This window comes from Eimeria maxima, genomic scaffold (genome assembly GCF_000499605.1).
Source record: "Eimeria maxima Weybridge genomic scaffold, Emw_scaff191, whole genome shotgun sequence".
NCBI classification, from domain to species: Eukaryota; Apicomplexa; class Conoidasida; order Eucoccidiorida; family Eimeriidae; genus Eimeria; species Eimeria maxima.
In genome coordinates, this window is record NW_013563621.1 from 12,263 (window position 1) to 37,262 (window position 25,000).

General features: G+C 50.4%; 4 protein-coding genes across 4 annotated transcripts in view; 2 read left to right on the forward strand and 2 right to left on the reverse strand.

Annotated features, from left to right (window-relative positions):
- Positions 1-177: 177 nt before the first annotated feature.
- On the forward strand, positions 178-1,133 carry EMWEY_00020700 (hypothetical protein, conserved; the record flags this gene model as incomplete). Its single annotated transcript, XM_013477804.1, has 2 exons — positions 178-522; positions 738-1,133. 2 exons carry the CDS (start codon positions 178-180, stop codon positions 1,131-1,133), a joined length of 741 nt encoding a protein of 246 aa, XP_013333258.1.
- Positions 1,134-3,470: 2,337 nt separating this feature from the next.
- Positions 3,471-7,597, reverse strand: EMWEY_00020710 (Patched family domain containing protein, putative; the record flags this gene model as incomplete). The annotated part of the gene is made up of 6 exons (XM_013477805.1): positions 3,471-3,632; positions 3,847-3,948; positions 4,114-4,548; positions 4,686-5,183; positions 5,315-5,501; positions 5,745-7,597. 6 exons carry the CDS (start codon positions 7,595-7,597, stop codon positions 3,471-3,473), a joined length of 3,237 nt encoding a protein of 1,078 aa, XP_013333259.1.
- A 2,450-nt stretch (positions 7,598-10,047) lies between these two features.
- On the reverse strand, positions 10,048-15,289 carry EMWEY_00020720 (hypothetical protein, conserved; the record flags this gene model as incomplete). The annotated part of the gene is made up of 6 exons (XM_013477806.1): positions 10,048-10,938; positions 11,195-11,269; positions 11,391-11,588; positions 12,326-12,442; positions 12,902-13,222; positions 13,967-15,289. 6 exons carry the CDS (start codon positions 15,287-15,289, stop codon positions 10,048-10,050), a joined length of 2,925 nt encoding a protein of 974 aa, XP_013333260.1.
- A 3,526-nt stretch (positions 15,290-18,815) lies between these two features.
- Positions 18,816-25,000, forward strand: part of EMWEY_00020730 (hypothetical protein, conserved) — a gene marked incomplete at both ends in the record, with an annotated part of 7,170 nt that continues 985 nt past the window's right edge. The window contains one exon of the mRNA XM_013477807.1: positions 18,816-25,000. This exon is cut by the window's right edge and continues 985 nt beyond it. Coding sequence (XP_013333261.1) covers positions 18,816-25,000 — 6,185 coding nt within the window.

Below are 25,000 nucleotides of genomic sequence, written 5' to 3' on the forward strand. Positions count from 1 at the left end.
CGGGGGGGGGGGGGGGGGGGGGGATATTAGAGACCCTTGCATCTGCCTGAGTACTAGATTAGCGTTGTGCATAACTCGTAATTATAGCCCGTATATTCTCTTTCAGAGGCGACAAGTATTTTGAGAGCTACGCCGTTGAGAACGTTCGCTTTGCCGACGCTGCTGTTGGTCGCTGTGATGCTGGAGGTGCTACCAGCGTCAGTAGACCTGAAACAGAACCACCAGCATAATAACCACCAGCTTAAGAATCCTTTTCGGCAGCAAGGGAGGGCACACGACCAACCGAAATTGCAAGAAGTAGACTTCGTGGAATTCGCCACATGTTCCCTGGGCGACACCGCTGCGGCCAGGCGTGAAGAAATCCAGCGACAGCAGCAGCAGCAAATGATGATTCTAGACCAGCAGCAGCACACGCTTCGGGAAGCAATTCGCAAGGGGTTACTTTCGTGGAGTGAAATCGCCAACTGGAACCTGACTTTTATAGAGGTTCAGCGGCTCTTCCTGCGAATCGTTCAGCTAAAGGTATGGACGCGACTGCGTTTATACGGAAAGATGTTTGTGGATGCCCACTAGTTGGAACACACCAAAACGTTTGCACTCTGGAGGATCTAATTGCAATATCTCCTCCAAGAGCTATGTGCATCTAGAGGATACTTGTGCAGCCGGTATCAACGTATTTTAAAGGGTATTCATTCCTCGTTTTCATCGTATTTGGTGACGTGTCATGGTGCTCTCAGATGCCTCCAGCAATCGCTGCCTTGCTAACACTGGAGAAACAAGTTGAGGAGTTCCTGCGACTCTTGTCAACCGCTGCACTTCCATCATTGGGGAGCACTCAGCCTCTGCCGAACGCGTCTTTGCTGCAGGCAGACACTCAGGAGCAGGCGCAAATATGCCAGCAGCCCTACTTGTCAGGCAACGACTCGCCAGCAGCACGCAGTGATGCCACCTTCTCAGCTGCTCTAACAGGAGATGGGGAAAGATCGAGGTGCTTCTGGCACGGATTCTGTGGCACTACTATTAAGGGGAGGCCGATCTACGATATGCCTCTAAAGATAGATGACTCAGTATCGTTGGAAGTACAAGACTCTGAAGACGCTGCCGGGAGTGACACTAGCGATTCGTCGAATTAGTTTGCGTGTGTTTGGAAGACAAGGGCTGAGGGCTAATTTGAGTGGATGCAACAACTCAACTATTGGTGTTTCAATTGGACTCAGGCCCCAGTGAGCACAAGTCCATTATGTCTTCCACTGGCAAGACAGATGGGGCAGTCCGCCTTTACTTCGTAGCCGGGCTGCACCAGTGAGTACAGATTATTCCTGTGCCTCGCCTGAGATATCTGAGCCCTTTGATTTTATAATATCTTTATGTGTGAACACAATCGACATATCCCTGATACAGTTAGAACCTTAGGCTCCAGAAACGCCTCCAGCGGTTTTCGTACTTCGGGAGTCTTAGACTGAAGAAGCAACGGGCCGAAATCTCCAATGTGAAGCCTGTGACTCTTGGCTTCCATCAAGAACTGGAGAGCAGTATTAGACTTCCCTCAATACAGAGAACTATGGGTTTGGACGGAAAGTGTAGGTGGTACTCTTCGCAGCAACGGTAACTTCTGTGCGCAGTGTTTACCTTTGTGGAAGTTCCAGACAGTGCAGGCGTGGTGGGCACCTATGGTGTATGCATAGCTAAGCATCAAGCATTGTCGTACTGCAACACGCCTTACGCTACTTACCAAATAATTCCACGAACACAACCAAGCTGTTGTGTTATCGTTTGGATTGTCTTCTTCAAGTCACCCCTAAGCAAGCGTTCAACTCGAAGCAGGCCAGGCTAGCTCCTAAATGCTAGCTGGACCACCAATCTGGTGTTCGTGTGCTTCTTCGTGGAAGCGGTTTTGCTTTGAGGAAACGATTGACGGGGCCATTCAACGGCCCGATCAGAGTGCGGTTCGGGGTGCAGCTCTCAGAAAGGCTGCTGGCTACAGGCCGTTAAGCCGCTTCTACTGATGTGTGTGACTCCTCATGGTGCTTTTATTGGTACCGTTGCCGCTACCTGTGCGGCAGAGATCTTGCGATGGGCGCCGTCCTGTGCCTGTACTTGTGGTCCTGTGTTTGATCGGTGGCAAGAGCTGCCTGAATTGCTGGTTTCGGTGTTTTGGGTGAAAACTCTGCCCTGCCCCTGCTGAGGGTTGCTGCGGCTGCGGTTGCGTTGCCATTGCATCTGCCAGCAGGGTGCTGCCTATCCTCGAGCTTGTGTTGCAGCTTGAGCGCCGGGGCTTGCGAGGTTCCCCCGACGGTGATGGGAAGTGCCCTCGGGAGCTGCATGTATTCGTGCTGTGAGCCCGCTGTTTACTTTCACGGTTTCTGCTGGCTGACAGCATTTCATTCCGTGTGACTAGAGATTCATGCCGGTACAGATCTTGCTTCTGGTGATGCATATCCACAAGTCCGCTTCTAGAGGATGCAGACGCTGATTTGGAACGCCTCATGGGACTTCCAATTATTGTGGGGTTTTCGCGATCCTTCACAGCCCTGCTGTTGCAAGAGAGTTGGTATGATGGAATCGTCAGGAGAGAGTTAAGAGGCGCACTTGAAGTGCTGCGAGTTGACGGGTTGGTGGATGAGGGGCCCCTCCCCGCTAGCTTCGAGCTTGAAGGCTTTATGGCAAGACTTGGTGGGGGGACAGATACTCGCGTGGCGTCGTGAAGAGCCCCCTCTTCAGCTGGACCCGCAGCAGTCAATACACCAGTTTCTTGCTGTGCCGACTTTGGATCGCCGTTTTCTTCCAACCCACTGCACCCATCCTCGACCTCGCCATCATCGTGGGAGACTGTCATAGGACCCAGCCACGAGAGAACAACAGGCAGTAACACCATTCCATGCGCTGCTCCAAATAAGACAACCTGTAAATGTCAGAGTGAGACAAAAGCGATGCAGTAGCCGCATGCTATGGAGGCCAACCAGTGGAAACTTGAAGTCCAGTGGAGGGATCATGGACATGAATACATGTCCAAACAGTTAAAACCTGCATTCACTGGGGTGCCTGTAAGAGAACATCTAACGCTTTTAGATGCATCGCTTCTTCATTTACACGTTATGCGGGAGATTGACGCACCATGACCATCATTCGGAAGAAAACGGTGAAGACAAACGATTCGCTAAACCCAAGCAACAATACACCGAGAAGTGTGGAGGACGCTCCGTGAAAAAGGGGATTGCCCATTAGCACTAGCGCCTCTATTGCCCTGCACATCAAACAGACGCTCGCATATTGTTTCCATGCGTATCATTTATTTTATGTAGCATTTAAGCGCCTCTCCACAGGTACACGTGGCCACAGCATGAAACCTTCGGGGACAAAAATCGGTATCTTCTTTAAAGCTACAGATCGCGATCGAATCTCGCGAAGAGCCCCTCGGAAAACTGCTGAGTAGTGACAGCACTCACTTTACATATACTTGACAAGTTTATTTAATTAAATTTACTACTTTGAGGACCCATGGTGTGCACATGCCTTTGATTGCGAGTCTTCCCTAGGCAGTGGGTGAAGCAGTGACACATGTGTGCTGAGTAGTCCACTGCAAATCCAATTGAAATGACCAGAGCAATCGTCGACACCATGTGGAGCTTCACCTATACAGGCCAGATAACATAGAAGCTCCCTAGATGGTGCTTAAGGACCTCATGCGTCGTCGTTTTGACGTATGCCTCTTTAGGAACCGATGCAATATTGGCTCTCTTGAGATATTACAATTGCAGTAGGCTCCCGTTCGTCTAGAGTTTATTCAATTTACCCTTTTCTACGTACGGCTCTTCTACTGGCTATGTGGGACATGGTCTAGCTTACCTGCCAGAAATACATAAAGCCGAATAGCGCCAAGTCGATGAGGCAAATCATCATAATCACCAACAGGCCTGCGCTAAGCTCTGGAATAAGAATAAATGCTACCTGAATACCAAATCCGCAAATACGACGCAGGCTCTCGACAAGTTAAGGCTGCTTCCATACTTTGTAGGGGCACGACGATGTCTCATGCTAGTAAACGTCATAGGTTTTGCAGCCTCCTTCTTGTTGGTCGTATGCATCCGCCTCAAAATTCCCACTGTCCCTTACCAGCAGCATTGCCACCCCTGCAGACAGCATGTTGACGAGAACGGAGCTTAAGATGCCGAGGTCGCTCTCATAAAACACCATCATGTAAGTATAGGAGGCGATTTTGAGGGGAGCCATTGGTGCATTTTTAAGCATCTCGAGATCTCGTTGCATTTGCATCTGTTCGTAGAGAATTTCGGGGTCGTCAGAGAGTTCTTGTTGTTCCACCTCCTTCAACATGCTGTCCAGGAGAGTCTCCGGATCTATCATTGCGTCGCAATCTTGCCGAAGCTGTTGCATCCAGAACGCCCTCTGCTCTGACCGTGCCATATACTTTGGCAATAAGCGCATGCGGTATGTCTTGAGCTCAGAACCACTCCACACAAAGTCCAGCGCAAACTGACGATAGGGAGAGCCCGCCTGCATAAGCTGGTAGTAGAGAGTATCCAGGAAAATCTGTAAACATGCACGGCATGGGCACATGACTGGGTACACATGCGTGATTGATACATTGCCAAGGCATGCTTGCTCAATTCATCAATGCTCTTTGTAGGCAAGTGTTGCTGGCGATTCATAACCATTCCGAAAGGCACCAGCACGGGTTTCCGTTGCAAGCTGCTTGCCTGTTTATCTCCCTGCCTGAGCTTTGGCCCTATTTCCGGATCATCAAGCATAGCCAACAAGGGGTTGATGAGCCGAGAGGTGGAAGGCCGCGAAGATATGCGGTGATGCGCTAAGCGCAAAGCTGCTTGCACTTCGGGTTTCCACCACTGGGGAGTTTGAAGTTGCTGCTGTTTCTGCTCAGATATCTCTGAATTAGGACCCCTCCCGAGGAACTCATCAGGGTCTAGTAAATCAACATCGGCGGTTCGGTCTTGCGGAGGGTGCTCACGAACGGCAGGAAGAGTCGGAAGAAAGAAGATGTCGGTTGGTTGATCGAATTTGTTAAAGTACTCTGCGTACACTTCGTCGAAACGCCGCATGTACGACGTTACGGGGGCTAGTTCAGATATTTCAAGCCCCAACTCGAGCTTGGAAAAGCCGAAAATGCTCACTGCCGCAATGGTGAGGAAGATCACTAGGACAGCAATCTGCCCGCACAGCACAACACGGCGAGAAATTTAACAGCCAACAGCTGTCGACCGCTTTAGTCAACCCCATATGTAGCCGAAATGAACGGAACCCCCAATCCCCTCGTTCTGCAACCTTTTCCAGCACTTACCTTCACAGGCTTTTTCATTAAAAAGGGCCCGTAGTAGCACAGGAAAAACGTCCTCCACCGACGCCCCACGGAGCCTCGTGGCTCATCGTAGAGCGCATGCCTTGCCAGTTGGGGGTTGAGACCGCGCACAGTTGTCCTCAGCACCACCTCCTCCCCCTTATGCTTCACATGCAAGTGCTGGGAGGCTCTGCATAGCAAGCCACACAGGTGCCTGTGAGCTCTCAGCTGAACGCGGATGTTGTGTTCGAGAATAGCCAGCTCGCACCACCTCTGTATTTAATGAATGATGGCTTCCCCTCGGCGTGCATCAGCTAGTACACTCCAATTGTCAGTGGAAAACTGTGGCAGCTGGAAAAAGCGTTTAAGCTCTACTGCCCCTCCCATGTGACAAAAGAAACAGAGGGAAGCACGAGTTTTATGAAGACCTTACGCATATTTCAAGAACCTCTTTACGGAGGAGACTGCGCGGACTAAGAGAGACTTCCTCGCTATATACTCCTCTGCGTTCTGCCCCCCCTTTCGGCCCTCGCGCTCTTCCCTCCTCATTCGTTTTCGCAGTTCTTGCTCTTCAAAGAAGACATTGACTCTATAAGCAACGATTTCTTCCTGGGAAACTGACTTCAAGACGTTGTGAACGTGCAGTTCAGCAGGGCCCATGTGAGCTTTCTCATCTTCCAGCTTCTTATGAAGTTGCGACGTTGTGGGCAAGCAGAAGGGGGAAATTCGAAAGTAGAACTCTCGTTTTGCATCAAGGCAGAGAACAGGAAAGAAAAATGTCAAAACAAAGATATAACCCAGCAGCAAAGCCATCGCACTGTACACACAAAAGTTCCGAATCGACAGATAGGTGCTAAAGGAACCAACACCGAAGGAAATGAGATTCGTAAGAGTTGTGATTGTGATTCCTAGACCGGATGTCTTGAGCGTATCAATGCATCTCTGCTCTGGGTCATGGGTTGTGTACCCCATGCAGTATGCATTCAACAGCACAAAAACATCATCTACGCCGATTCCGAGAACTAAAAAGGGGCAGATAAGCACTGTGGGCACCATTGCCACTTTCATGTAACACACAATGCCCATGCCGGCCCCCAACCCCATGAAAGCTGCGAAGAACCCCATGAGCGAGCTGAACAGCTTGGAGCGGTACAAGTCGCACGAGAAGTTGAGGGCTGTGGAGTAGCTGGCGAGGAGAAAGAATGTGAAGACCACGTAGACCACATCCTTGGATTCCGCAGTAGAGGCTTTGAGCTCGTCATCTCGCGACCGAAACGCCTGAAAATAGGCTCGAAGACTGCCCAGCGTTTGGTTTGCCTTGAGGACCTGAATGAGCAATCGCTCCCAAGTGGCGTTTCTCTCTTCGTGCATGGGTCGCCCGTCGGCGTCATAATGCAGCATCAGCGCACTGGCAGAAGTGATGCATTCAATAGATCCCAAAACAAATGCATCTTCTGGGATGGGTAGTTCCCTTATGGCTGATGGGGGCAGGAGCCTCTCGGCCACTGCACGAGGCATCCGTCTCTCACACGCCTCCTTTGTGAAACCACCCAAGTAGTACTCCGGAATGAATGCCACTTGCTGTACGTTGAATGCAGTGCCACCAAAAAGCCACACTTCCGGCTCCCCCTGCACCAGGCCCGCTGCTTTGTAGTCTGCTAGTCCGAAAGACAAAACCGATTCAGCAGAGCAGCCACCCAGTGCGTTTCGCAGACACACATCTTCAAAGGTAAGGAAGGCTGACTCGTCAGTCACGCTGTGCTGCCCCGGCGCCAGACCTTCTGCTCCTTCCTGGCTATTTTTACTGACGTTGGAAATGACATCGGGGGAGCGGGGAATGACGAGCTTTCGTCCCATTTCAGGGTCGGTGTCTTTGCCTTGAATGATCGAGTCTATGCGCCGCACCTCCTCCAGGTGCTGCCATGTAAGGATGTTCGTGCCTTTGACCTTGTGGGTAAGAATCACCACACTCTTCCGCCCGTGCACATCTCCAAACAGACTTTCGTGGAGCACTCCGTCATCCCGAGCTCGAGAAAAAGGTAGCGTGTAGAGCCGCTCGGCGCCGTCAATCCAAATGGGGGTAGGGGGCAAAAGCCCAGTGGAAAGAATGAGGCACGCAACGAGGGACCCACAGATGATTTTCAGCGGGTGCCGGAAACAAAGACCCCCCCACCAAGCAAAGCCGTCCCCTATTGACTCTACAACCCCATGCTTCTGGCTAAGGAGTTCCCCACAGAAACGCCAAAACGCCAGCACTGCCCTCCACAGCCGCGTGCGTAGCGTCATTTTCCTCAGTGGGAAAATGTGCAACTAATTATTAAACAAGAGGATATTAGGGAATTACGTGGGATGAGTTTAAACGCAAGTAGCCAATCTGAGATGGCAGCAAGAATGCGACCAGCTTCGTTGGAGGTCTGAGACCCTTTCCTAAGGAGCGAACTCCGATGTAGCTCGGGAATGGAGTCTTCAGATCGGTTGCTACCGTCTAATGAAGGAGAAACTGGAATTCATGGCGAGGCAGCATCAGCCGGACTGACGTGTGCCGCTGCTGCTATATATACTACTGAGCTAGCCTCCCCCCAAGGAAACTCTTCCTGGGTCTCTGTTGCTACTCCAGCGCAGCAGGGAATGCTGTTTCCGCTGGTTTTTGTTTAAAGTGATGACTATGTTGCGGCCTCTGTTGCTCCCCATGAGCGGTGGGTAGTTATTTACACCGTCACTGGAAAGGAATGAGCAAATCTGCGGAAGAACCCTCCCCTTGGCCAACTCGAAAGCGCTCCTCCCCGGTAGATTGGAGTTCACTCATAAGGAAAAGATTGTAACTACAACGAACATGCAGTGTAGGGTCCGCAGGATTTGCCGGAACTTTGATGCGTGATCCTTGCTCTGGCACTCCCTGTCGGCCGCGGAGGGCTGAGACGGCGGAAGCCACCTCCTGTTGAAGCTTCCTCCTAAAAAAAATCCTAATCAAACAATTAAAAGAGGAAACACTCGAAAGATGTGCAGGGAAGAGGGCCGCTGTTCTGCCTGAGCTGGAAAGTCCAGGTGACCTGCGAGGGAAACCCCACGCGGGAGGAAAAAGCTCGGCCTATGGCCGCAAGGGGTCTTTCGAATCCTCTTTGCACGTCTACTGAAAAACCATTAAGGACAAAATTCCCTTTAAAACATATTTCAAACAGACCACAGGCCTATTGCTCCCTCAACAACGGCTTCAATAGAGTACCAGCGCGACGCGCCGGACCGTCGCAGCCGACAACGGCCGCCACTGGGCCAGCCCCTTATGCAACCCCTCTTTCTTCAATTTAATGAATTATATCAAGCTAATAGTGTGGGAATACATTTCTTGATGAGCTGAGAAACCCCAACAATTCCGAAGAAGGCGTCATGTCCTCACTCGGTAAGCAGACACGCCGCCAGCTGCTGCGTCTGCCAGCCGAAGCCACATCACGAAAATAAATTGGTGTAGCTCAACCCCTTTCCCCCACAAGCATAAATTCCATTAACGGTCGAAGTAGAAGATATTTGGTACCATACAAACAGGATTGTTTGCAGGGGGGGTTCAGCGGTTTTGCACTTTGCGTGAGACGTTTGATTGGCAAAAAGTCGTATTAACTCTTCAGTTGCTGGGGTAATCAACGGCATAATTGCCTGTAGGTGGGTCAGCGGGACGTTTCTGCCTGTTTCGTGGTGTATGGTTGGTCCCCGCATTAGGGTCTGTGATAAGTATGGGTCGTGTTAAATGGGTTTCTGCCAACTTAGGGGCAACGCCCACTGTTTCATAGATTGAGACCCTATAGATGCTAGGGTGGCAGAAACGAAAGGGCGGAATAGCTTTGTTAAGGTTTTAAAATTCTTCTGAGATCTTCGTTGCCTCGTCTAGGGGTATTGAGTTCAGTGCTGCTCGTCAATGCAAGAGCCCCTCTCTTTTAGTGTTACTGCTAATTATACTGCATGAACTCCACGAGGTAACAAATGTGTCTGGCCCTTTATCAACTCGTTTCAAGTTCCTTACGTGCAAGATGCGCAATGCAACAGAAAGAGAAGAGGAAAATTCCTATACTTCGGCGGGTTTTCCTGTTCATATTGGTTGTGCCTCTCATGCACCAGACAATAAGGCTGGCTCCTGCCCAAGCCCGCCAAAGCGCAAAAACATGCCTAAATTGAGTTAGTAGAATAAAATGGCACTTCGGCGTGTCTGCAAGTTCCCAGCTAAAGCCCCAGCGACGCAGGTTGGACTGGCGCTCCATACTAGACCAGGAAAGTTTCAGTCTCCCTAAATTTAAACATATACAATATATAAGTACAAAAAGAATCAATAATAACAATATATATTATATATGCACAGTAAACATCCCCAACCTACACCAGCAGCAGCCACCGCTGCCGCGCCACCCACTGCGACTCCATTTTCTGCACTGAACCGCCTGCGCCTCCTTTCTTTCTTCCTAGAAATATATTCAGGTTTCTGTAACACCTCCCTGCCTACACTTAGGCACTTATGTGCATGCAGAGGCGCATGCAACACCAGCCCCAAATGCTTGAACGACGTGCTGCGATGACACGATCGACCAACCAACCACCAGCAGCACGACACTGTTTGCTATCTAGCAGCAGCGGGCCACCTCTGCAACCCCAGCAACCGCGTTTGTAGCAGCAAGCAAGCATGCGCAGCAGCAGCGCCTCTTTGAGCACTTTTGTATGGTATGCAAGCTGTTGCTGCTGGTGGGAATGCGGGTTTATCGGCTGAACAACCACTCAGGAGCTTCGGCAGCTACCTTGTCCCTCTTACGCAGCTTCGCCCGCTGCATGGCCTGTCTTTGTTTGCGCTTTTTCCTCTTTTGTCTGTTGGCCTCGCGTGCTGGGTGCTGCGGGTACACTTCAACGACGGCGGACTCGCTGTCGCTGCTGCTGCTGTCGAGGTAAATGACAGAAGAAGGCTTCTCAGAGGAGTCAGAAGACACACTAGTGAGCACCGATGTTGCTGTACCCTTGGCCTTTGTGGTCTTTTGTGCAGCAGGAAAGCCCAAAGTTGAAACTCCAGCAACTGTTCCCCCGAAAGGATATGTGGGGCTGCTGCTGCGAGAAGAGGACGTCTCATGGTCCTGCTTGCTCTCTTGCTTCCGGTGTTTCCGTTGCTTCTGCTGCTGTTGCTCCTGCTGCTGGTGCTGCCGCATCCACGGGAATTTGTGCAGGTTTTCTGCGGCACCGCTGTCGGAAGATGCTTCGGATACTTCCTCTTCGCCGCTTATTTCCTGTTCTGTTAAATCAACTAGCGGCTTGCGAGGTGCAGGAGAAAAGTAGCGCCTCTGCTGCCTCTCCTTCAAATGTCTAGACACCACCACGAGGCGCTGCACTACCTCCTCCATCTCCTTTTGAACGGAACGCGTCACCCAAATGCCAGGCCGGAGCATGGCAACTCCACATGAATGTTTACCTCTCTTCTTGCTGCTGCTGCTGCTGCTAGGCTTTGTGACCAGCCCTTCCGGCCACGAATCACCAAAGAAGCAGCTCAAGATCGGCTGTGCAGCAGGAGAATGACCTCCTGATGGTTGGTTGTTGGGGTCTTCATCTGTTGCTACTGCAGCACCACCACTGCGGACCTCTGAAGCCAGGCGGCTGGCAAGGCGCTGCAGCAGCCGTAGAGAAGCACAAAACAGAAAACAAAGAAAGAAGGTATAAACATTAAATAAAATATTTATATTTATGCTTTTTACAATAGGGAAGCTGGATGGAAACCAAACCGCATCGTATCCGAAAGCGTAAACCCTAAACCCTGACTGACTCCCTCACCCCCTAAACCCTAAACCCTAAGCAACAGCAAGCAAGTTAGCAACAAAGAATGGTGAATGCAACTAAAAAGAATAACGAAACAAAAAGACTCACCATATATGCGCGACGCCAGGCTTCGCGCACTGCCATAATCTTGTGCGCAGAGGAGCCTATGTCTCGTGTGCGTTCCTGCAGCAACAGCAGCACCAAACCAACAGCATGAACTTAGCAGCAGCCACGCGCCTCCTCCTTTGTCTGTCACCTGCAGCAGGGTGGCGAGTGTCTCCGCATGCACCGCAAGGTCCCCTACATGCTCCCTACACCAGTCTACACCAGCAGCACCTCGCTTATGTAGGATAGTGCTGCTGCTGCTGCTGCTGCTGCTGCTCGGGGAGCAGGATTTAAACGCGGCTTCCTTCTTACCAGGGGGCTCTCCGCACTCAGCCGCATCGGATTCATTCCTCTTCTGATGCTTCGCTTCATCAACAATTCTCCCTCTTCTCTGACGCTGCAAACCAAAGAACAGCAGAATACAGCCAATACATAAATCACCAGCACATGCGTGCATGCACTCGTGCATGCACTCGTGCATGTACGTGCATGCTTATCCCCAACAAAGGCTACCCTCTTGCTGCAGGAAAAAGTCCTTAACACATATTCGTCAGCAGAACTGGAGCACTGCAGCAGTACAACAACCCTTAAATACATCATAAAAACCAGCAGCAGCAGTATCATGATGATGATGATGATCAGCAGCAGTATCATAAGCAATAGTAGCAACAGAAGCAATAGAAGCAACACAACAGCAACAGGAGGAGAAGGAATAAATATATACCTGATAGTATTATTTGCATAATTGAATTCATATCCAAAATAATGAACAAATTGAAATAATAAATGGCCCAAATTTAAATGTCGAACTTTTTCGGTATTTCTTAGCAAAGGATTATTTTGTAGAAAATGTAGGCACTGCAACAATAGTATACATAAACAGCAGACAGGCATGCATGCATGCATGCATGCATCTATGCAGGCAGGCAGCAGCAGAAGCTGCAGCAGCAGAATCAGACGTAACAGCAAAAGACGTAACAATAGTCGTGGTCTGGTGGCTCATTTATGTTAGCTACAGCTGATGCAGATATCGCTATAGCAGCAACTATGCGGCATTTGCTGCTGCAGCAGCAGGTATATTTTGCTGCTGTTGCTGCAGCAGCAGCTGCTGCAGCAAGTATGGGTCTACCTTACCATCGTAAACAGCAAATAAGAACCAACGCCACCCTTAAATGGCTCATGAAGATCTAAGTGCCGCAGCAGCAACTTGTTGAGCAGCACAAGAGGGCGCAGCAGCGGATACTCGGTAAGCTGCAGCAGCAAACAAACAAACAAACAAACAAAAAGAAGAAATGCTGCTGCTTCTGCTGCTGCAGCAACATTAAATAGAACCTGCTGCTACGAAAACAACAATCACCCTAAAAGCTGCATCAATACTGCTGCTGCTGCTGCTGCTGCTGCTGCTGCTGCAGGTTTATTCTGGTGCACCTGCAGTGCACCTGCTGCACCCGATACAAAGGTGGCCCCTTGTATATCTCTATGTTGCTGCATGCATGTATGCATGCATACACGGATATAAGGCCCCAGTAAAAGCAAATATGTATAAGGGAAGGGAATAAGGGAAAAGGAGGGGAAAAAAAGGGAAAAAGGAGGGAAAAAAAGACGAACTTTATAACGAACAAAGAGAGAAGTTAATAATGCAGAAGGTTGATCAAAACTTAGATCAACAGACACCCCAGTTGGTGCATCCTTATATTTACATATAGGTACTCTTGCCTTAAGAATAGGTTGTATATTATATGCAAATGTTGCTGCTCCTGCTGCAGTTGCTGCTGCTGCTGCTGCTGCTGCTGATTCTGATGCTGCTGATGCTGTTGCAGAAAAAGCAGCAGAAGTTGAATCATGCTGCTGCTGTTGCAGCTGCTGTTGCTGTTGCAACATGTGCTGCAAATGCTGCTGCAACTCCTCCTGCTGCTCCTTAGGAAGAATATCTAATGCTGCAGCACGAGATGAATCTGTTGCTGCTGCTGCTGCTGCTGCTGTTACTGCTGCAGCACCTTCATTCAACTCCCGTAGGAAACGCACAAAACGCTGCATGCAGCAAATAGACACACACCAACAGCAACAGCAGCAGCAATATAAATAAATATAAATAAATATAAATAAATAAATATAAATAAATATAAATAAATAAATAAATAAATACTTACACAAATATTATCTACCTTCTTCTCCCTATCATACTCATGCTCATTACTATTTGCTGCTCGCAGCAGCAGACGGCATCCTTCTGCTGCACCATGTGTGCAGCAGCTGCTGCACATTTTTTGCTGCATCTTTTCCTTATTCTTTTTCTTTTTCTTCTTGCTGCTGCTGCTGCTACTACTACTACTATCAGCAGCAGCAGCAGCAGCAGGATCCAATCGTGAGCAGCAGCAACGAACAGAACTTGCTGCTTCCCTGCAGCAGCTAACTGCAGCATTGATAAACATATTATTTTTCCCGTTATGTCCCTCTTTTTTGCTGCTACCCTTGCTGCTGCTGCTGCTACTACTACTACTACTACTGCTGCTGCTGCTGCTGCTGCAGCAGCAGACACATTGACTACATCTATATAGATGTAAATAAGGAGGAATAAGATGAATAAATACACAAATATCTAAATCACTATTAGGTAAATCTAATGATGTAAAAGAAGAACCAAATATTTCTACAGATAAACATTTATATAATTTGCTGCAAATTGCATGCACTCGTCCTGCTGCCTGCATGCATGCATGCATGCATCCACACACACACACACACACACACACACACACACACACACACACACACACAAGTCTTCCTGTTGCTGCTGCTGCTGCTGATCCTGCTGCTGCTGCTGGTGCTGCTGCTGCTGGTGGAGGTGGTTCTGGTGGTGGTGCTACAGGTGGAGGTGGTGCTGATGGTGGTGTTGTATGTGTTGTTCTTGCTGCTGCTGCATGCATTGCTGCTGCTGCTGCTGCTGTTGTTGTTGCTGCTGTTGCTGCTGCTATTTACCTCTCTTTTTCTTGCATCTTCTTCCTCGCTAGGTCTTAGCATATTTAACAAGGCAACACATTCTGCATGCATTCTACCAAAGAAATCTGCTCCTGCTGCTGCTGCTGCTGCTCCTGCTGCAGCAACCTCAGCAGCACAAGCTTCTGCTCTTGCTGCTGCCTCCATTCTCTCCCTGTCTCTCTTAAGGGGTCTAGGGCCCCTTATAGATCCTCTCTCCCTATAATGCTGCTGCTGCTGCTGCTGCTGCAGCCGCAGCAGCTTCTCGTGCTGCTGCTGCTGCCATGGCTGCAGCGGACGCCGCTGCTGCGGCGACTGCTGCTCCTCAGGTAGATTAGGCAACAAAGTAAATTCAGGTAGAGGGAGCGGTTGACGATCCCGATCCCAATCCCGATCCCACTTCCCTCCTGCTGCTGCTTCTGCACCTGCACCAGCAGCAGCAGCAGCAGCAGCAGCAGCAGGAGCAGCAGCTGCGTTGCTGCCCTCTGTACTGCATGCATCTGTCTCATTAGTCTCTGCAGGAGACAGATCCCCTTCTCTTAATTTATCATCATTTCTTTGTTTATAAATAGAAGAAGGGGGCCCCTGTGGGGGCCCCCCAGGGGCCCCAGCAGGGGGCCCCTCCCAATATCCTGGTGACCCTGGGGGCCCTGGGGGCCCTGGGGCCCCCTGGGGGGCCCCTCTTTGTTTATTTTCTTTTTCTTCTCTTCTTTTATTAAGAAGACAACGAATAGTTTTATTTGTTTTTCTTTGTTTCTCTATTTGCTGGGGATTTAGTAATAAATAGGCCTCTGCCCCTATAGAGGATATAGCAGCAGCAGCAGCAGAATCTGCTGCTGCTGCTGCTGCTGCTGCTGCTGCTGCTGCAGTAGTAGCAGAAGCAGGAGAAGGAGATGAAGGACGAGAAGAAGAGAGAGATATAGCAGAAGGGGATGTTGCTGTTCCTTCTCCTGCTTCTCCTGCTGCTGCTGCTGCTGCTGCTGCTGCTGCTGGTGTGACTCTTGAGCTTTTATTATCTGCTCTAGTACCCTTTAACAGGGTACTAGGGGCCCCCACTGGAGGGTCATGAGGGAGCGAAGAGAGCAGGGGGCCCCTGGGGCCCCTGCTGCTGGGTACAAACATCTTTAAGGAGGGATCTACAAGTTAGGGGGCCCCCCTTCTGCTACTGACATGGAGGGACAAAGGGCCCCCGGCTGCTGCTCTGCTGCTGTTATAACCCTATAAGCAGAGCTGTCTGTACACCCGAGGAGTAGAGGAGAAGATACTCCTACCGTGAGGCCTGGGCCTGCTGCTGCTGCTGCTGCTGCTGTTGCTGATGCTGTTGCTGCTGCTGCTGCGTCTTAGAGCCTTAGAGCCTTAAGGCTCCGCTCCAACAGATCCTGGGATCGCCCGATCCCAAGATCAACAACAAGGGGAAGCAGCAAAAGAAGAAGAGCAGCAGCAGCAGCAGAGGGGCCCCCTGGCCCCGTTGCCGCAGCAGCAGGGGGCCCCCTAGCTACATAGAAATATAGATCGTACTGCTGCTGCTGCGTCTTCTGCAGCAAATATATGCAATCAATAGACAAATAAATGCAATATTTAATTAATATAATAATAATTAAAGTAATATAAGAAGATAAAAGGGACAAAAAGGGTTTATTGGGGCCCCTACTGTACCCCTTCCTCTTGTGCTTGTGTTTAGGTGTGGGGCCCCGTGATTATGTTAACACCATAGTACAGCAGCAGATTAACTGAATAAACGTTGAATAAAACAGTAAAAATAAATAAAAAATAAATTAATTTAAATAATTAATTAATATATATATTAATTTATTATTATTCCTCTCTTTTATTTAATGATCGTACACCCGCCGCTGCCTCCCGGGTGTCTAGGCAGCAATGCTGCGCTGCCTTGTTATGATTTGTTTGCTTATTATTTAGCATTTTTATTTATTAATTGTTTTATTTTTAATTATTTAATTATTCTAATTAATTTATTAATTAATTATTTAATTAGTTTGTTAGTTGTTTGCCGCTTAGGGAGTCTTGTATATACAGCACGAGGACCGTCGTATTTCCTTCCTTCCTTTGTTTCTTTTTTCCTGCATTTATTTATTTAATTAAATTATTTTTCTTTATTAAATCTTTTTCTTTATAAATATATTATTATTTATTATAAATATATTATTAATTATATAAAGATGCATGCATGTACACGTATATATACATATATATATTATTAATTAATGAGTTATTCTCCTTAGGTGTATATACACCATAAAAAAAGTAATTAAATACTTTTTTTCTTTTTCTCTTTTTTTCTTCTTTTTATCTCTTTTTCCTCTATTAATAGGCACAATTAATTATAAATAATATATTTTATTAATTATTTATTAATTATTTATTTATTATTTATTTTATATAACAAGGCAATAGGAAGAAATAGATATTTTTCTTATGAATAAAAAAGAGGAAAAAGTAATAAATAAATAAATAAATAAATAAATAAATAAATAAATTAATATTATATATATAAGGTAATTAATTAACAAATAATATTATTTATTTATTTATTTATAAATTAAATATATAAATTGCTGTATATAAATAAATAGAAATGCATACATACAATTGCAGCAGCAGCAGCAGGTTGCAAAGCAGCAGCAGCAGCAGCAGCGGCAGCAGCAGCAGCAGCAGCAGCAGCAATTAGCGTTGCTGCTGCTAATGCTGCTGCCCTCTTATACCTCTCCCTCTTATGCAGCAGCAAATAGAGGACTGCTAAACCCTAAACCCTAAACCCTAAACCCTAAACCCTAGAGAATGAGGAATTCTTTGCTGCACTTCGTTATTGTTGCTGCTACTGTGCTTGCTGCTGCTGCTGCTGCTGCTGCTGTTGTGATTATTCGCTGGCTCTGGTATTGTTAGAGTTGCTGGTGCGGTTGCTGCTGCTGCTGCTGCTGCTGCTGCTGTGGTTGGTGCTGCTGCCTTTGTTGCTGGTGGTGCTGTTGCTGTTGCTGCTGCCTTCCTTCCTGCTGCTGGTGTGTTTGCTGGCGCTGCTGTGTGTCTGCTGCTGCTGCTGCTACTGCTGCTACTGCTGCTGCTGCTGCTGCACTCCTTACCTGCAGCTTTTACCTCGCACGCAGCAGGCAACAGCAGCGTGGGCCCCCCTTGCTGCTGCTGCTGCAACTGCAGCAGCAGCAGCAGCAGCAGCAGTTGTCTGCATAACGTTTGCTGCTATTAAATAAAATAAATAAATAAAAATATATTTATAGGTGTATATACACCGCATGCAATAAAGAAAAAAAAGAAGAAAATAAATAAATAAATAAATAAATATATAAATAAATAAATATTTCTTCTTTTCCTTTTTTTCTTCTTTTTCTTGTATTACTTTTATTTATTTATTTATTTATTTATTTATTTATTTATTTATTTATTTATTTATTTATTTATTTAGTAAATAAAAAACATATTATGTTTATTATATTATATACATAGTATATGTATAAATACTATTTATTATATTATGTATAATATATATTATTTTGTTTATATTTATTTATTTATTTATTTATATTTATTTATTTATTTATTTATTTATTTATTTATTATTTACTATTTATTTATTATTTATTTATTTTTTATTTAATGCTATATAGAAGGAAAAAAGGGGAAAAAAGAAGAAAAAGAAGAAAAGGTTATTTATTTTATTATTTGTTTATTAATAAAGTGTATATACACCCTAATTAATTAATTAATTAATTAATTAATTAAATAATTAATTAATTAATTAATTAATTAATTAATTAAGAATAAAAAGAAATAAAAGGAGAAAATATTTTCTTAATATCTTCTGTTTCTTCTTGCCATAGCAGGCCATTGTCGGCACACGCTGCTGTTGCTGCTGCTGCTGCTGCTGCTGCTGCTGCTGCATGCAGCAGCAGCAGCAGATAACGACACTGCATGCAGCAGCAGCAAAAAAAAAAATAAAAAAGGAAATTAGCTGCAGCAATTAAAAGGAGACATTGCTGCTGCTGCGGGGATCGCACGATCCCAGACACCTCAAAGGAGGGGCCCCGCTGCCGACTGCCACCGCTGCAGCTGCTGCTGCTGCTGCTGCTGTTGCTGCTGTTGCTGCTGCTGCATGTTTTGCATCTTTTTGCTTCCTTTTCCTTTTTGCTAGACTTTTTTATCTTTGCACCGCGGCCTATATTGAGTGCCTTGCAGGGCCACCGCGCTGCTGCTGCTGCTGCTGCTGCTGCTGCTGCAGCATTGGTGTGTAGCTGCAGCAGCAGCAACAGCAGCAACAGCAGCATCCGGCTGTTAATTGGAGCCCTGCTGCCCCTTAACTGCATCTCTTTGTCATTTATTTGACTCAAAGCTCTTCAACTAACTGCACAGTTGCTGCTGCTGCTGCTGCTGATGCTTACCTCTCCGAGCAGCAGCAGCAGCAGCAGCAGCAGCAGTAGTAGTAGTAGAAATAAGACCCATCTGTAGATTTAGCAGCATTTACTGCCTGTGGGTCGACCTGCTGCATGCTGCAGCACTGATACGAGGCAACCTCTAAACCTACAGCAGCAATTGCTGCTACTCTTGCTGCTGCTGCTGCTGCTGCTGCTGCTGCTGCTGCTCGAACACATGTGCTGCAGCAGCAGCGCTGCAGCGGGAAATGGCGGGCCCCTGCACGACCTGCCCCATGTCTCCCCCTGGGGAGAGGGGGGGGCCCCCAGAGCGGCACACCCATAGCAAGCAACTCAGCAGCAGCAGCAGCAGCAGCAGCAGCAACCGTAGCAACAGCCGCAACAACAGCAGCAGCAACAGGAAGAGACACAGCAGCAGCAAACGCAGCAGCAAAAGGCTTGAAGACACCGCGATGAAGTCCTCAACACAGGCAGCACAGTTGGCCAGCAGCAGCAGCAGCTACCGCAACAGGAGCAAAAGCAGCAGCAGCAGTAGTAGCAGCAGTAGCAGCAGCAGCAGCAGTACGAGCAGACGAAAGAGCAGCACAAGCAGCAAACATAAAAGCTCCGGGCGACCCAGTGTTACTCGTGAGGCTCAGCAGCAGCAGCAACTGCAGCAGGAGCAGCAACTGCAGCAGGAGCAGGATGAGCAGCAGCAGCATGAGGAGGCGCCAACACTAGATCCATGGCGCCTACCCTCGCTGTCAAGCTCAAGCAGCAGCAGAGGCAGCAGCAGCAGCAGCAGACCATATGCTACTGCTAGACCTGCTGCTGCTGCTGCTGCTGCTGCTGCCAGCAGCAACCGCCGGCCTACGAGTTTGCTGCGCCGTCTGCGCGCCCTTGAGGAGAAGCTGCTGCTGCAGCGGGAGCCTAATAAAGCGCGCAGCAGCAGCAGCAGCACCAGCAGCAGCAGCAGCCGCAGCAGCAGCAACACCAACAGCAACAGGAGAAGAGACGACAGCCGCAGCAGAGCTCTTGCTGCTGTTGCTGCTGTTGGCAGCCAAATCCCTAGGATAAAGAGGCAGCAGCAACGATTGACAGCAGCAGAGGAAGGAACTGCTGCTGCTGCTGCAGCAGCAGCAGCAGCAGACACGCCCAGCCCTCAATGGCACCACAAAGAGCTGTTAAAGGCAGCCACACGCAGCAGCAGCAGCAGCAGCAGCAGCACTAGCTGCAATGGCTACAACGTCTGCAGCGGCAACAGCAACAGCAACAGCAACAGCAACAGCAATATGAGCAGCAGCTGCTGCTGTTGCGATGCACGTCGTGGCTCAGGACCTGGAGCAGCAGCAGCAGCAGCAGCAGCATCGAGTGACGGAGCAGCAGGGGCACTAGGAGACCAGCAGCAGCAGCAGCAAGATCTGCTGCAGCACGAAGTGCTGCTGCCAAGTAAAGTGCAGCGGTCACACAGGAGACGCCACAGCAGCAAGAGCAGCAGGAGGGACCAGCAGCACCAGCAGCAGCAGCAACAGCAGCAGCAGCAGGAGGTTAGCCTTAATGACAGAAGCAAGACTGATGTCTCCGAGGCCCACAGACTGCAGCAGAAGCAGCTGCTGCTGCTGCAGCAGCAACAACAACTGTTACTGCAGCAGCAGCAGCAGCAGCTATCTTTGCTGCTTCAACAAAGTCCGAAGCAGCAGCAGCTGCTGCAGTATGCATGCAGCGACAGCCACACATCTCCCCCAAGGAAGAGGGACACGAAAGCAGCAGCAGCAGCAGCAACAGCAACCGCAGCACCCGCTGCTGCTGCTGCTACTGCTGCTGCTGCTGGCTTTAATAGCCAACTCTCCTCCCTACAAGAGGACCTCCGCTCTCTTAAGGAAAGGCTGCTGCGGCCGCTGCGGGAGGCTCGTGCTGCTGCGCCCCACAGACAGCAGCAGCAGCAGCTGCTGCTGCTGCAGCAGCAGCAGCAGCAGCAAGAGCAGCAGCAAGAGCAGCAGCAGCACTCGAGGGGAAAAGGGGACCCCCGTTCAAAGGGTATTGAAGATCTGCTGCACTCAGTGGGGACCCTAGGGGCCCCTGTGGGGCCCCAATGGCACGCCTTGACAACCGGCAGCAGCAGCAGCAGCAGCAGCAGCAGCAGCAGCAGCGAAACAACTGCTGCTGCTTTAATCAAGCCGCGGTGTCTTGCAATGAGCGAGGAGAACGTCGATGAACTCAGGCAGCAGCAACACAAAGAGCAGCAGCAGCAGCAACAGCAACAGCAGCAGCAGCAACCGGTGCTGCTGCTGCAGGATGGTGCGAACTCTGCAGGCAGCGCGGTGTCTGATATGAAAACCGGTGCAGCAGCAGCAACAGCAGCAGCAGCAGCAGAAGCAGCAAATGCTGCATGCGGTGTATGGACAGATACAGAAGCAGCCTCGTCAGCTTCTTTGCCCCGACTGCAGCTGCAGCAGAAGCAGCAGCAGCTGCTGCTGCAGCAGGAGCAGCAGCAGCAACGCAGCAGCGAGCTGCATGCATCCAACCCTCGGGACACAGAGGTAGAGCACGAATGGAATTCTCTGCAGCAGCAGCTGCAGCAGAAAGCAGCAGCAGCAGCTGCTGCTGCTACTGCTGCTGCTGCTGCTACTTCTGCTGCTGGCAGGCTATCCCCAGTGTCCGCTGCAGAGCTGCAGCTCCCCAGCAGCAGGGCAGCCGTTGCACCCCGTGCAGCAGCAGCAGCAGCAGCAACAGCAGCAGCAGCAAATGAGTCGCGCGATAGGCTTACAGCCAACGCAGCAGCAGAAGCAGCAGCAGCAGCAGCAAACGCAGCAGATGCTGCTGCAGCAAAAGGCTCAGCAGCAGAAAACAAGGGAACGGTGTTGATTCCCTCACCGCAGCAGCAGCAGCAGAAGCGCCCCGCTGCAGCAGTTGTTGTTGGTGCTGCTGCTGCTGCTGCTGCTGCTGCTGCTGTAGATGATGATGACGACCTTGGGTACGATTTGCATGCAGCAGCAACTCACGCGGTGTCTCGGCACCAGCAGCAGCAGCAGCGGCTTAGCCCTGTCCGTACCTGCATACGATCTGCTGCAGCAACTGCAACTGCAACTGCAGCCACTGCAGCAGCAGCAGCAGCAACAGATGATGCTTGTCTCCCTACATTGCTGCTGGCGACCTCAAGACAGTCACCAGAAGCAGCAGCAGCAGCAGCAGATGCAGCACGGCTTGGTCATGCTGCTGCTGTCTCCTCGCCTGGAGAAATAAAGAAGCAGCAACAGCAGCAGCAGATGCAGCAGCAGCCGTTGCAGCAGCAGCAGCAGCAACAGCACCATCATCTTCATGGTGTCTTGAAGAGACTTGACGTCAGTTGTCACCAGCAGCAGCAGCAGCAAGAGCAGCAGCAGCAAAAAGAGCAGCAGCAGCAGCAAGAGCAGCAGCAGCAGCAGCAGCAGCAGCGGCATCTATATCACCGTCAACAAGAGCCAACAATTCGGGTGCATCATCATCATCAGCAGCAACAGCAGCAGCATGAACAGCAGCAGCAACTGCAGCAGCAGCAGCAACTGCAGCAGCAGCAGCAACTGCAGCAGCAGCAGCAGCAGCAGCAGCAGCAGGAATCCAAGACAACTTCGTCTCCTTCTTACCACCGCGTTAGAGGGCGGCTGCGGCCGATGAGCGGCAACAGCAGCAACAGCAGCAATAGCAGCAGCAGCAGCAACGGCAACAGCAGCAGAAGCAGCAGCAGCAACCACAACAACAACTCGCCGCTACATCTGCATGCTGTACGGTCACCAGCAGCAGCAGCAGCAGCAGGAGCAACAGCAGCGGCAATAGCAACATCAGCACCAACAGCAACAGCAGCAGCAGCAGCAGCAGCAGGCACTTTTCCCTCCTCAGAGTCCGCAGCAGTAGCAGCTGCAGCAGCAAGACAAACAGAAGCAGCAGCAGCAACAACAACAACAAGAACACAAACAGAAGCAGCAGGAGTAGCAGCAACAATAGCAGCAGCAACAGTAACAGCAGCAACAGAAACAACAATAGCAGCAGACTTGCCAGCTGCTGAAGCAGCAGCAGCAGCAGCAGCAACAGCAGCAACAGCAGCAGCAACAAGAGCAGCTGCTGCTGTTACGTCTCCTAGGCCAGCAGCAACAGCGGTGCGCCACTGCCGCTCGTGGTCAGGGGGAAGCAGCAGCAGCAGCAGCAACAACAACAACAACAACAGCAGCAGCAGCAGCAGCAGCAAACAGGGCATGCAGCTGCTTGCTGATCTTGCTGGTCTTACAGATGCAGCAGATTTGCTGCTTGCTGCTATAGGGGGAGAAGAAGAGAAGTTGCTGCCGCTGCTGCAGACAGCAGCAGCACCATTGACTACACCCAACAGCAGCAGCAGCAGCAACAGCAGCAACAGCAACAGCAACAGCTGCTGCCTCCGCCATGACCTTCAGCACGAAGTGCTGCTGAAGCAGCAGCAGCAGCAGCAGCAACTGCTGCTGCACCAGCAGCAGATTCGAGGCTTTAGTTATCAGTACGCACAGCAGCAGCAGCAGCAACAGCAGCAGCAGCAGCAGCAGGATGCATCAGAGCACGATAAGATAAGACAGCAGCTGCAGCAGCAGCTGCAGGAGCTGCAGCAATCGCTGCTGCTGCAGGGGGAGACAGGAGGGGCCCCTGTTGCCCCTCCGGGTGTACTGGCAGCTGCTGATGGTATAGGTAGTGTTTCTTCTCCCTGCAGCAGCAGCAGCAGCAGCAGTAGCAGCAGCTCTATTGGTGATGGTCCTGCTGCTGCATTTGCTGCTGCTGCACCACCCGATGCTGTCTTCGAGGAGACACCCATCATGGCCCCTTGCTGCAGCGCCCCCTCTCCGCAGCTGTCTCCTGTTAGCCAGCAGCAGCAGCAGCAGCAGCAGCAGCAGGAGCTGCAGCAGGAGCTGCAGCAGGAGCTGCAGCAGCAGGAGCAGCAGGAGACTCATCTGCTTCCGTGGCAGCTGCAGCAGCAGCAGCGACAGCAAACATTGAAGCGACGGCTTAAGGAATGGAGACAGCATCAGCAGCAGCAGCAGCAACTGCAGCAGCAACTGCAGCAGCAGCAGCAGCAGCAACTCCGTGACCTCGATACATCTACCTTCAGCAACAGCTCTGCAGGCATCTCGCCGTCACCCCTCTTCCTCCTGCAGCAGCAGCAGCAGCAGCAGCACGTGTATCAACAGCAGCAGCAGCAAGTGCATCAGCAGCAGCAGCAAGTGCACCATCGGCAGCAGCAATGGCAGCAAGTGCAGCAGCAGCAGCGGCGGTCGCTGGTGTCTCCAAGTAGTGCAGCAGCAGCAAAAGAAAAAGATTTGCTGCTGCTGAATCCTGCCTATACAGTAGAAGCTGCTGCTGCTGCTGCTGCTGCAGACATGGGTACACTAACAACAGCAACAGCAACACCAGATGCTGCTTCTGCTGCTGCTGCCTTTGATTGCGGCCCTCCTGCTGCTGCTCATCCTGACCCTGCAGCAGCAGAAGCAGCAGCAGATACAGCAGCAGCAGCAGCAGCAGCAGGGAGCCCAAGCAGGCCGGTCTCCGAGGGGGAGGTGCAGCAGCAGAGCATGCGCTCCTGTGTACATACCCATAAAGGACGCAGAGCAGCAGCAGCAACAGCAGCAGCAGAAGCAGCAGAAGCAGCTGCTGCTCCTTCTCCATTTGCTGCACCAACGGATGGAGCAGCAGCAGCGGGATTCGCAGCAGCAGCTGCTCAGTCTTCACCTGCAGCAGCAGCAGCTGCAGCAGCAGCAGCTGCAGCAGCAGCTGCTGCTGCAGCAAATGCAGGAGGTGCAGTAGCAGCAGCTGCTGCTGTTTCTGCTGCTGCCTCCAAGACACAGAGGCAGCAAGCACTCAATAGCTTCATGCTGCTGCAGCAAAGATCTCCTGCTGCGCTGCTGTCTCCTAGCGATAGGTACGAAGTGCAGCAGGCGCTGCAGCAGCTATACCTTGCTGCTTCCCAGAAGCAGCAGCAGCAACAGCAGCTCCTGCTGCAGCAGCAGCAGGAGCAGAGGAGCCAAAGCCGTGTCTATCCGTCCACGCTGATGCACACACCACCTGCTGCTGCAGCAGCAGCAGCAGCAGCAGCAGCAGCAGCGGAGTACACAGTAGACGCTAGTGAATGCCTTCACCATAGCACCAGCGCTGCAGCAGCAGAAGCAGAAGCAGCAGCAACTGCTGCTGCAGCAGCACTTTCCCCTCCGTCAGCTTGGCAGCAGCAGCAGGAGCAGCAGCAGGAGCAGGAGCAGCAGCAGCAGCAGCAAAGGGGAAGAAGAACACCAACATTGGGCCAGCGTCTCCTTGCTGCTGTTCGTGGAGGGCGCAGCCGCTCGAGCCAGCAGCAGCGGCAACAGCAGCAACAGCAGCAGCAGCAGCAGCAGCAGCAGCAACAGCAGCAGTTGCTGCTAGAGCAGCAATACCGACCATTAGCAACATTCCCTGTTGCTGATGACAC